The following is an 11,492-nucleotide window of genomic DNA, read 5'->3' as shown; positions in this document are numbered from 1 at the left end:
GTCACTGCACCCGTTTACCAAGAAATTTTGGAGCACTTCATGCTTCCTTCTGCTGACCAGCTTTTTGAAGATGCTGATTTCATTTTCCAGCAGGATTTGGCACCTGCCCACACTGCCAAAAGCACCAAAAGTTGGTTAAATGACCATGGTGTTGGTGTGCTTGACTGGCCAGCAAACTCACCAGACCTGAACCCCATAGAGAATCTATGGGGTATTGTCAAGAGGAAAATGAGAAACGAGACCAAAAAATGCAGATGAGCTGAAGGCCACTGTCAAAGAAACCTGGGCTTCCATACCACCTCAGCAGTGCCACAAACTGATCACCTCCATGCCACGCCGAATTGAGGCAGTAATTAAAGCAAAAGGAGCCCCTACCAAGTATTGAGTACATGTACAGTAAATGAACATACTTTCCAGAAGGCCAACAATTCACTAAAAATGTTTTTTTTTAATGGTCTTATGAAGTATTCTAATTTGTTGAGATAGTGAATTGGTGGGTTTTTGTTAAATGTGAGCCAAAATCATCACAATTAAAAGAACCAAAGACTTAAACTACTTCAGTCTGTGTGCATTGAATTTATTTAATACACGAGTTTCACAATTTGAGTTGAATTACTGAAATAAATGAACTTTTCCATGACATTCTAATTTATTGAGATGCACCTGTATACAACATTTTACTCCTAAAAACATGTTGAAAATGTGTCTGCTTTCTGTCTGTTGACAGTATTTTCTGATTTATGGAGTGATGAAGAGAGAAATCCAGAATCCCCTCTGGAAAAACCTTTAATATGACAACAAAATCAGAAGAATTTTGAACCGGGCTTCATCCAGTTCACTTGCATATTTGAACATAAGATTTCAGAAATACCAAACATGTTTGCAGTTGTTCACGTCATAGATCAGCTGGGGAAGTACGGTGAGATCTTTACTCATGCCCTGAGCAGTCCAGCGGTTAGACCAGAGTTTGTCTGCTATACAGATAACAGATGTTGCGCGAGGTGTTTCTGTTCTGACAGAAGTGTGTGTTGTGTCGTGGAGTGCTGTAGATGAGACACTCTTCAACTCTGCCAAACAGTTGTGTGTGTGTGTGTGTGTTTCCATACGACCTGAGGGGAATAAAAGCATTTGAGTGAGCAATGGCCTTCGGGGGTTGCACCGAATTAAATGCTTTTTTTCCCAATCCCCACCTCACTCAAGAAGCGTTCACTCGTTCGTTTTTTCAGCCTTTATTTTCTCTCTCTTCTTTCTTTCCCCTTCTTGCTTTGAGTTGACCTTTGACATCCGAGCGTGCCCCGGGATGTCTGTCACAAACTGCAGTCCAACCTTGTGACAATGCTTGCTTTCTTCCCGTGCCTTTTTATGACCTTCTTCTTTTTTCATTTCTTTCTTTTGTTTCTGTTCTTTCCTTCAAGGTCTGGCGCACCTGACGTTAAACAGCCAAGGTATGGTTCATTCGGTTTTCCATTCTTTTATTTAGTGAATCAGATCTGTCCGTCTCTCTCCCTCCAAACACTGTCCCATCTCCCCATCGTACTGTGTTGCTGTATTTCCACACTGTGTGTCCTGAAGACTGACCTCTGACCTCCCGGACACAGGTAACGCTCTTCTGCTCTCGATGCTGGGGTTGAAATGCTGCTGTCTAATGTCACTGACAGATGAAGGGTGTGTTTGTGTTCAGAATGCACAGAGTCTCATTCTGTGGTCATTCTCATTGTTTGGCAATCACTCACGCTGTTAATTACGTTCAGGTAGCCTCAGATCTGCTCTATGCCAGTATGACCCTCAGCACTGAATGAATCAATGTTTGTTTTAATGGTTTTTCTGATGCAATGTGTCTGTTTTTTGACTTGACCAGCTCTCAGTACTGCTTTTTGTCTGTTTAACTAAAATCATCATTCTCTCATTATTTACTCACCTCATGTCAAACCTGTGTGACTTTCCTCCGCAAAACAAAAGATAGTTTAAGAAGTGTTGTAGTGTTTTTGTCAATACAGTGAAAGTCAATGGGGTCCAAAGTTGTTTGGCTCCCAACGTTTTTGAAAACGTCTTTGTTTCTGAAAGTCACACAGGTCTGAACGACATGAGGCAGAGTGCATGATGACAAAATCCTTTCAGATGCTGTTTGATGACTGCTCTTCATGAGGACTAGTTAGGGCTCCATAATGTTGGTGATTGCAGATGTCTCTATCATGTGTGTGAAGTTGTGCTCTCATGTGCACACAGATAGTCCAGTTCTTCTGTGGATGCTGTGTTGAGTTGTGTCTGTTCATCCGTCACACTGTTAAACCTGCTTTCATTGGTTTTAAGCTCTAAGGTATTCGTTATTTAACTAATCTCACACTGGTGACTGTGTGTTTCCCTCAGTTGTGTCTTTTGTGTTGGTCCGTGTGTATAAAGCAGTAGAAGTGCTCTCCGTGTTCAGCTCTTTTTTGACTGGACTAGTTTTCCCTGGAGATTCATTTGTTTCACAGACATCTCTCAAAGAAATCAGAAATAAAATCTCCAGTTTTTCTCCTCTGGGAAATCTAATCCGGATAGGAATGTCTGTGACTGCCGTGTATTTATTAATTTTTGTACAGTCATTCAGCAATAGTTTTGACGCATGTAACTAAAGCTATGTTTGTTGTTACGTGGTTAGCTGCACTTTAATGATTGATTTAGAGCTGATGTCTGGTGCTGCTGGCGTCCCATCCAACCCAAAACAGAAAAGACACAAACGGACCACAGTAATCCTCCCTTCCTGTCATTATTATACTGTATTTTCCAGAATATGTCACGTTTTTATTGTTTGAAACATGCTGAAACTTACACTAAGCAAATAAAAAGCACACAAAACATGCTATAAATAAAATACATAAAATACATATTTATAAAACCTTTTGTTTTATTTACCAACATTATTTCTGAATGTAATAGCATAAAGTGATTTATTCGCAGATGTGACTTATTAGCACACTGTGACTTATTGTCACATGCAACTTATTTAGCAGAAAAATACATCACAGATCCTCTTTGTTAATAAAGTCCCTCAGACGTCCTTTAGGAAACGAGCCCGTCGCGATGCAGCTCTCGCTCTCGTGTTCGAGCCGTGCGTCTCCAGATTAGGCGTCTGGAGGAATAGTAACGTGTGCATTAGTCCTGTTACCCGTGTCTGCCCTCTGCCTGTCCCATTTGAGGAGAGGATTGTTATTCTGGTCAGCGCTGACCTACTGTATTCACACCGACACCAGCGGCTCACGCAGACCGTCCTGAACGCACCCAGACGACTAACGCGTGTTCGGAGGGTCCCTCTTCACATAATCTGCTCTTAAGACAGTCATTCATATTCATGACATCAGTTGGTCCTCATGAAGGCAGCATCTGTGAGCTGTGATGTGTTTGCAGTCAGACGCATTAAACACGAGCACCGCGCATCTCCAGACATCCTGAGAGACGCTTCACACCGTCTCTGACCATCCACACCACACATCAATAGTGTGTGTGTGAGTGTGTGAGTGAGTGCACACACTTATGCACACTCACACACGCACGCACACACTCTCACACACACACACACACGCACGCACACACTCTCTCACACACACACACACACACACACACACACACACACACATCAGTCTCTGCATCCTCACACAAGCGTAACACACTGTGTTAAATCATATTTCTCTTTCAGTGAAGAATTTGGGCTGAGATCACTAAATATTGATATAGCTCATGGAAATATTATTATAGATATTAAAGCAGGATTTCCAAAATGAGGTTGAGTTGTTGAAAATGTAATAATTAATTGAAATGTAACCATTAAACAAATGGAGCATATCAAATCATGATTATCCAATCAAAGGCTGTGATTTAATCACTAAATTAATACGCTGGTCTTATTGGTCGCTTTTAAGAGGATGTTAACAGACTTGGAGGCAGTCACATCTGGCTGTAGATGTTCTGCCTGATGTGTTATTGATTGTGGTTTATTTTAAAGGATTCGTCCTCCGTGAGACTCGAGACCGGTGAGTGGTGCAGGTGTCGCTCATTATCAATTACTCCACCGGCCTCACTCCGTTCCCACAGCTCTCGGCCCCGCCCCCACTCATCACAGTCGTATTCCCTTAAAGGAATCTATTCCTGATTCCAAGCCTTGAGCTCTACCCCGGGCCCAGGAGTCTGGCCCTAACAGGTAAGTATTTTGGGGTATGTAGCCTAGGCCTTTGGCCGTAGGGAATAACGTCACTGACAGCCGTCTAACGTCCCAGGGGCAACTCCCATAGCAATATGGTAGAGTTGGTACTTAGTGCTCGCCATGGTTCTGGCATGCACTCCCCTCAGCATGGTGGCGTGGGTATACCGTTCCCCATAGCGACCCCTAGAGGACGCAGTTCGAAGTTCCCATGAAAGGGAACGTCTCAGGTTACTTATGTAACCATGGTTCCCTGAGTAGGGAACGAGACACTGCGTCCTCTAGGTTTCTTGCCATGCTGCGGACGCAAGCTTCAGACGAAGAAGTGAATGATGTGTGCTCCCAGCACCTATTTATACTATAGTCGCACCGGTAGTGACGTCACGGCTGTCGCCGGCCAACGAGTTGGGGTTTTTTCAATGTATGCTTCAGACACGGGTCACGACGAGGCGTTCCCCATAGCGACCCCTAGAGGACGCAGTGTCTCATTCCCTACTGAGGGAACCATGGTTACATAAGTAACCTGAGACGTTCTTCCTGGTTAAATAAAGGTAAATAAAAAAAAATAAAAATAAGTATACAGTCTGTTGTGCTATATGACAAAGTAATCACATATATGATTAATAAAAAAATGAAAATCACAATAAAATACAAAAAAAAAAAAGTTTGTACTGATGTGTGTATACATGCATAATATATTAATTTCTATCTGACTGGCTGATAACAGAGTGATAACAGAACTCCTCCAACCGCTTCACCGTTTGTATCACTCCGCTTGCAGTATTTCTCACAGCGAGTGTTATGGCGGACGCCCAAATCCACTATAATGTTATAAATAATACTGTTTTTGTGTCACAGAAAGTAGTTTTAAGAGTTTTTTTAGGCGAGAATGTACCTGTTTAGACTTCAAATATGCGTGTTGTTAATAAAGATAACGTCTATTTGAACATTAGCTTCAATGTTTTGGGAGATGTGAGCTTCAGGGCGTCAGCGGCCGTTCATCGCTCATGAACCCGCCGAGAGCAGCCTCACCCGCAGCCAGATCTTCTGGAAATCACCGCTGGCTCTGATGTCTCTATAGTGGTTAAACATGAGCTATAATTTGTTTTGGGTAAATCTAACAAGCAGTCTTTGCTCTCATTAATCTATTATTGGTTCCAGAGCAAATAGTATTGGGTGAGGGCAAAATCTCATAGCTCTATAACTTAATGCTGTATATCAGAGTGCAGCAACTTTTATGATGGCTGTTGTTGTTGTTTATTAAATATAATTATTCAATAAATAATATTTTATATACATAGTAGTATTTAGTATTGGGAAATGGTGTGTGTGTGTTCGTGATGGTGATTTTAGTGACATTATTCCTCCATTAGATGGCGACAAGAGACTGTTTTTCTGAGTGAGTCCGCAGTAAAGACTTTTATATTGAAAGAGACTGAAACAGGGTTCTAAACAAGGGAGTTCTTTTTACTTTCAACAACAGCTTGTAAGACGCAGTTAACAAATACAGTGAGCAGCACTGTCATCAGAAATCACCCTCAACAGATGAAAGATAGTACGACAAAGATATCGCTTTCCTCAGCGGACATTAATACTAATGTTTTATTGTGAATATGAGATTGAGCTGAAGAATGAATGCGGTATCAGATGCAGGTAATCACACTCTCTGTCCATCTCTCTCTCATCATACTCCACATAATACAGTGAGCTTTCAATGAAGCGACTCAACGTTCCTTCGTTACTAAAGTTCTAAAGTGACGTTCTCGAATTAGTAACAGATCTTGAGCTCAGATGTTACACTGACAAACTGAGATCTGAATCTATGGCAGAAGGAAGTAGTTCTGCACAAAAGAGGGTTTTTAAAGACACTCCATTATTGTTTCTTATATGTTTACACACTCGTGCCGTCGAACTGTTGTTTAATGCAACATCACACTCGTAGCCGTGAGATATGGCTGTATATCAGCACAGATATGATTCCCTAATGGGAGCGTTATGGAGTGGTACCTTGTGCCAATTAATTAGATCTCATCTAACAATTTTTCTAGTCAACTAGTCACACGTTTATATAAAATTAATATAATGGCCTACTAAACCATACTTTAATATATAGGCCTAGGCATAATTCAGCCTATTCCACGCTTAAGCTCGCGCATAAAGCATCCTGCAAAGCACCGGCAAAAGATTATGAATGTGTCGGGGAAAAAGAAGAAGTTTTAATGATGTATTAGTAAACTGCTTTTTGAGTCATATCAGTGTCGGCTGCAAAGATGAAGTTGCCGACGATGATTCGCCACCGCCGCATTATAATGTATAATTTAAATTGGTTCATTAAATAGTTGACATTTCAAGCTTCCTATAGATTTATTTCTTATGTCTGTGAGGCAAGTAGCTGATTCTTGTGACGCGTCAGTTCACGGAGACCGGGACGGCAGAAAGTGCATCCTGTTTATTTTCTCTATTTTACAAAAGCATAACGTTTTGGTATTATTGTCAGTGTACTCTGCACACAAATAAAAGCGAATGATGAAGCCTGTTAGTCTTATGTGTATGACCAAAAATAAAGGAGTATTTTAAGCACTTTCCGCAGGAAAAAAAATGCCAGAGACCGCACGGGTGCCTCCATGTCATAAGCGCTAATATTTTAGTATTTTAGCTTCCACACTCCGCATAAACACTTGGTGTGAAATACTTGTTCAGTGAATGTCTAGGCTTATGCAAACAATCTTTGGGAACTGACTGATCTACGTAATTTTATACAATGAGAAATTGTAATGGGTGGTATGCACAACATACTTCCGTATTCTGTTAACCGGGTTAACAGCGTTTGCTTCATTAAATATGAAGCAGTTCTCCTCAAGATGCCTTCAAAATAGATACCAAAGATTATCATAACCAATGTCCATCACATATGTGGACGGATATCTAAAAGTTTATTTTTATTCTTTTCACTAACAGTTAGATATAAAAAATTAATAAAGCGTCAACAATAAAAATAGCTAGCTAGTTTAACTGATTATCTTAAAAGTCCATAGATATCGCTATTATTTAATACAGTTGTTAAAGGTTCTCCGACAAGTGGAAGCGATGAAACCTGTTTTCCGGGTTTGGTCAGGTGACGTTCGACATATACCCTATTGAAGTGTGACGAGTCAAATAATCATGTAATACAAATATAAAAAATCAAGTGGGCAAGTTTGCCCCATATTAATTTTATTACTCATATAAAAAATAAATAACTTATTTTGTTCATATTTACTAGGCTATTATTAGTAATTGCCAAGCTCCTCCTGTCAAAGATCTAAGCACCTGCATTCACAATTCTCTGCCGCTGTGTGTCTGTGTGAGTGTGTGTGTGTGTCTGTGTGAGAGTGTGTGTGTGTGCAGTAATGTGTGTCTGTGTGTGTGTGTGCAGTAATGTGTGTGTGTGTGTCTGTGTGTGTGCAGTAATGTGTGTGTGTCTGTCTGTGTGTAAGAGTGAAAAATTGAAGGGGGTCTGAATACTTTCCGTACCCACTGTATATATATATATATATACCTTAAATGCAATGTAGGTTGCTTTGGATAAAAGTTTCTGGCAAATGCAACTTTTTTTATTTTCAATATAGTGTTCAGGACAGTGAGATTTTAAGAAATTGTGTAGGAAGAAAAGCAAAATCAGATTTATTTAGATTGAATGCATTTAACAGACACTTTAATCCAAAGCGACTTACATTGCATTCAAACACGTTATCAGCTCAGGCATTATTCCCTGGGAATCAAACCCATGACCTTGGTGTTGCTGATCTGCTGTTTGAGCCCCAGGAAGTCTTATGGATGAATGAACTTCTGGTGTGCAGGTGAAATGATGAATAATCAACCTGCTAACGAGGCAAAATATAGACTGAATAATTAGTGACCTCTGTTTGTCCTCACAGACACATTCATTACACTCACACACACACGCACGCACGCACTCACTCACTCACTCACTCCACACACACACACACACACACACACACACACACTCACTCACGCTCGCACGCACACACACACACACACAGCGAGACAGATAGACAGTGATGAGAGAAACATGAGATGGAGTCTGAGATCACACACGTGTGCACATATGATCCTGTGTAACATTAGTCATGTTTATGTATTAAATGATTACATACGAGCTCATGTTTACAGTGTTCATTTCTCATTAGTGTTGAACAATCCACATTTAATCACACACTGCCATACAGAATAGCGCAGAGAAAATCATTCTTCAGCATGTTATTATAAAAACTGAAGATTACAGCTTTCATCAATTCATTATCTTCATCAACGAGCGAGATTCTTATCAGTGTCTGCAATTAATTGGTCACACGTACATTAATAACGGCTGAATATTCTCTCTTCATCTCAGGCTCTCCGTGACAGCGTTCATGTGTAGATGCTATATACTGTATGAACATGTATTTCACACTCATTAAACATGTACAGCTTAAACATTAGCACACTTATGTTTTGATATTTTGACGTGATGATGAGTCTGAAAACGATGCAGATATGTGTCTGAACTTCAGAAATTAGTCATCCAGGTAATGAAGAGTCTCACACATCAGCAAATGATGGAGAACGACCTTCTTAATAGATCTTTTCTCTATAAATGAAGCCCAAACGGCGCTTTAACAGCAGTCAAGCCATGTAAAGTATTGTTTTTAATACAGACGGCTCATCATTTATTAACTGTCACTCATTCAACAAATGTGACCGTTTTACAACATTGATCAGAAGATGAAACTCCACGGAGAACGTCATGAACTGATACGTGATTCAACATTTGAACAAGATATGACCTCACTTCCTGTTTGGCCTCTTCACTGCCAGATTTGTTTGGGGGCACAGTCAATCAATCAGTCATTTATTTATTTACATTTACATTTAGTCATTTAACAGATGCTTTTATTATCCAAAGGACAACAGAAGCAATCAAACCGACAAAAGAGCGACATGTAAGTGTTGTGACAAGTCTCGGTTAGTCTAACGCAGCACACATAGCAAGGGATTTTTTAAAATAATAAATACAAATAATACAAAGTAGATATAATCGAAATAGAATAGAGAGTACTAGTGTAGATGGAAGAGATGTGTCTTTAGCTGTTTCTAGAAGATCGATTCGGGCAGGTCATAGTGAAAGCCTGAGAAAATGATTTTGTGCCTCTGTCTCTTTATATGTATTTATTTGGTAACAAATATAGCTGAATGCAATCATTTTTGTGATAACCTGTAAAAAGAAAAGCAAAAGCAGATATACTGATGAAATTCCTGGTGTGCGGGTGAAGTGATGACTGTAATATGAACGGCACACCCGAGCGAGACGTTCACACGAGTGCAACTCACCTTTGACTCGTTCACTGGAGGATCAAAGGCACTGATGCATTTCTGTAAAGCTTTTCTATATTAATGAAGCTCAAAAGGCACGTTTGTGTTCTGTTGGAGTATCACAGTAAATGCAACCCATTCTAATTCTGGACGTTCTGACCTTATAATGCACGTGTACACACACTATGATACAGGAGCAGGGTTGGGGAGTAACGGAATACATGTAACGGCGTTACGTAATCAGGATACAAAAATCTAGTAACTGTAATCCGTTACAGTTACATCAAAACACAAAGTATTCAGATTACAGTTACATGTTGTAAAAAGTGGGAATACTATCGGGATTACATTTGTTTAATTTAAAATTAAATGAGTATTTTGACATAACGCTATATATTTAGCGCTGCATAGTTCCTGGTCCTGTTGACACATGTTGACTCACGTGAGCCGTCTGCTGGTGCGTGCGCAAATAACACCCATCTACAGTTATTCTCCTCAAACGCGGGATGAGACGCTGCTACAGTTAATTAATCACGATGCTTCCTGCTGGGAAAAATGTTTTCATGTCTGGAAATGTCACAGTTATTTGTTTTCAAAGAGGATAAAGGAAATAACATAGTTGTTCAGCGTAAACTATGCATGAAGACTCTTGCTTTAACAAAGGCTACTCAACCAACTTCAACATTTGCAGGTACGAGTCCGACTAGCATGGAAATCATCATGTTAGCTAAAATTTAGTGTTTGTTAGGGATTTAAAATTCCATGGTGTGCGTGAGTGCAGTTGCAAGTGTTCCAGTGGAAAATGAGCTGGAAATTAACACGAGAGTCCCCACACCCCGGATCAGTCAATTAAATACAGAAAGATCATTGCATTTCGACATGTAGGCTTATTTTAAAATAGACTAATATGTATATGATGTAAATGTTTTAATGTTCTCTAAAAACTATATTTATTTTTACTTGTACATGTTAAATAAAAAAAATAAAAAAAAAAACTGTAATACTAAACTGTATAGCCACTAGATGTCTGCATAGCCTTTTATATAAATATACGGGCTGTAATATGGTGAAACAAGACACGATTTTTAATAGTTTCAAATAGTTTTTACTATACTTTTAATTAGTTTTAATTTTAAAGTCATACTTAAATAAAAGTACTTAGATATTGCTTTTTTGACTTATTTACATATGTAACTTGAAGTAATCCAAAAGTAATCAGATTACATTACTTTCATAGTGTGGTACTTGGATTACGTTACTCAATACTTTTTTAATGAAGTAATTTGTAACTGTAACGGAATACATCTTAAAAGTAACCCTGTACAGGAAGAGTTTCAGTATCATTCCTGATGGAGTCCGCAGTGAGAGTTTCTCCACGAGGAGGCTTCAGTACCTGTTTGACCAGCGGGTCGCTCACAGAAACACACACCAGCCGTTAAATTGAGTGAATAATCTCTCTACTTAAGCCATTAAAAGAACAATTATACGTGTGAGCCACAAAGTGCCGAGACGTTTCCTCCGAACGCCAGACGGTCGTTAGATCTCGCTTACGCCGACACTTTGGACTGAACTGTTAAAACGAGAGCGACCGGCGCACTTTCCCTTTGTTCTGCTTTCTGAGATCCTCTGAAACATAAATGTGTGTTTAACTAATGAGGCACATAAAAGTGCGTTAGACAGAGAGGCTGAATTAATCAGGAGGTCTGTAGTTTCTGCAGCAGGACGGAGGTGTTTTTGTGCTCGTCGGAGCGTGTGTGGTGTTTAATGGAGCGAATGCGATGCCATTAGACCGGTGTCTGAACCCAGCCGGAGCTGCTAACGGCGCGATCGCTCGCTCAGGTGAGGCTTTAATGAGAGACGCCGGCAAATGCCACCATCACATGGTAAATATCACGGCGGGACAACAGCGGCACGATCCAGAGCAGATCTGATCAAATGATGGGCAACGTATAGAGCTGCTGAA

At 40.1% G+C, this 11,492-nt stretch overlaps 1 protein-coding gene across 1 annotated transcript in view; it reads left to right on the top strand.

The window, feature by feature from the left end:
• The window catches only part of LOC107699612 (neurexin-2-like), a gene marked incomplete at its 3' end in the record, with an annotated part of 357,587 nt that overhangs the window by 102,431 nt on the left and 243,664 nt on the right, over positions 1-11,492 (top strand). The window contains exon 6 of the mRNA XM_016500932.1: positions 1,416-1,445. Within this exon, the coding sequence (XP_016356418.1) occupies positions 1,416-1,445 (30 nt within the window). The remainder of the gene's footprint in view (positions 1-1,415; positions 1,446-11,492) is intronic.

The sequence above is a fragment of the Sinocyclocheilus anshuiensis genome, unplaced genomic scaffold (genome assembly GCF_001515605.1).
Source record: "Sinocyclocheilus anshuiensis isolate Anshui unplaced genomic scaffold, SAMN03320099.WGS_v1.1 scaffold350, whole genome shotgun sequence".
NCBI classification, from domain to species: domain Eukaryota; kingdom Metazoa; phylum Chordata; class Actinopteri; order Cypriniformes; family Cyprinidae; genus Sinocyclocheilus; species Sinocyclocheilus anshuiensis.
The sequence above is the reverse complement of the archived record's forward strand: the minus strand, read 5'-3'. Positions and strand labels throughout refer to the sequence as shown.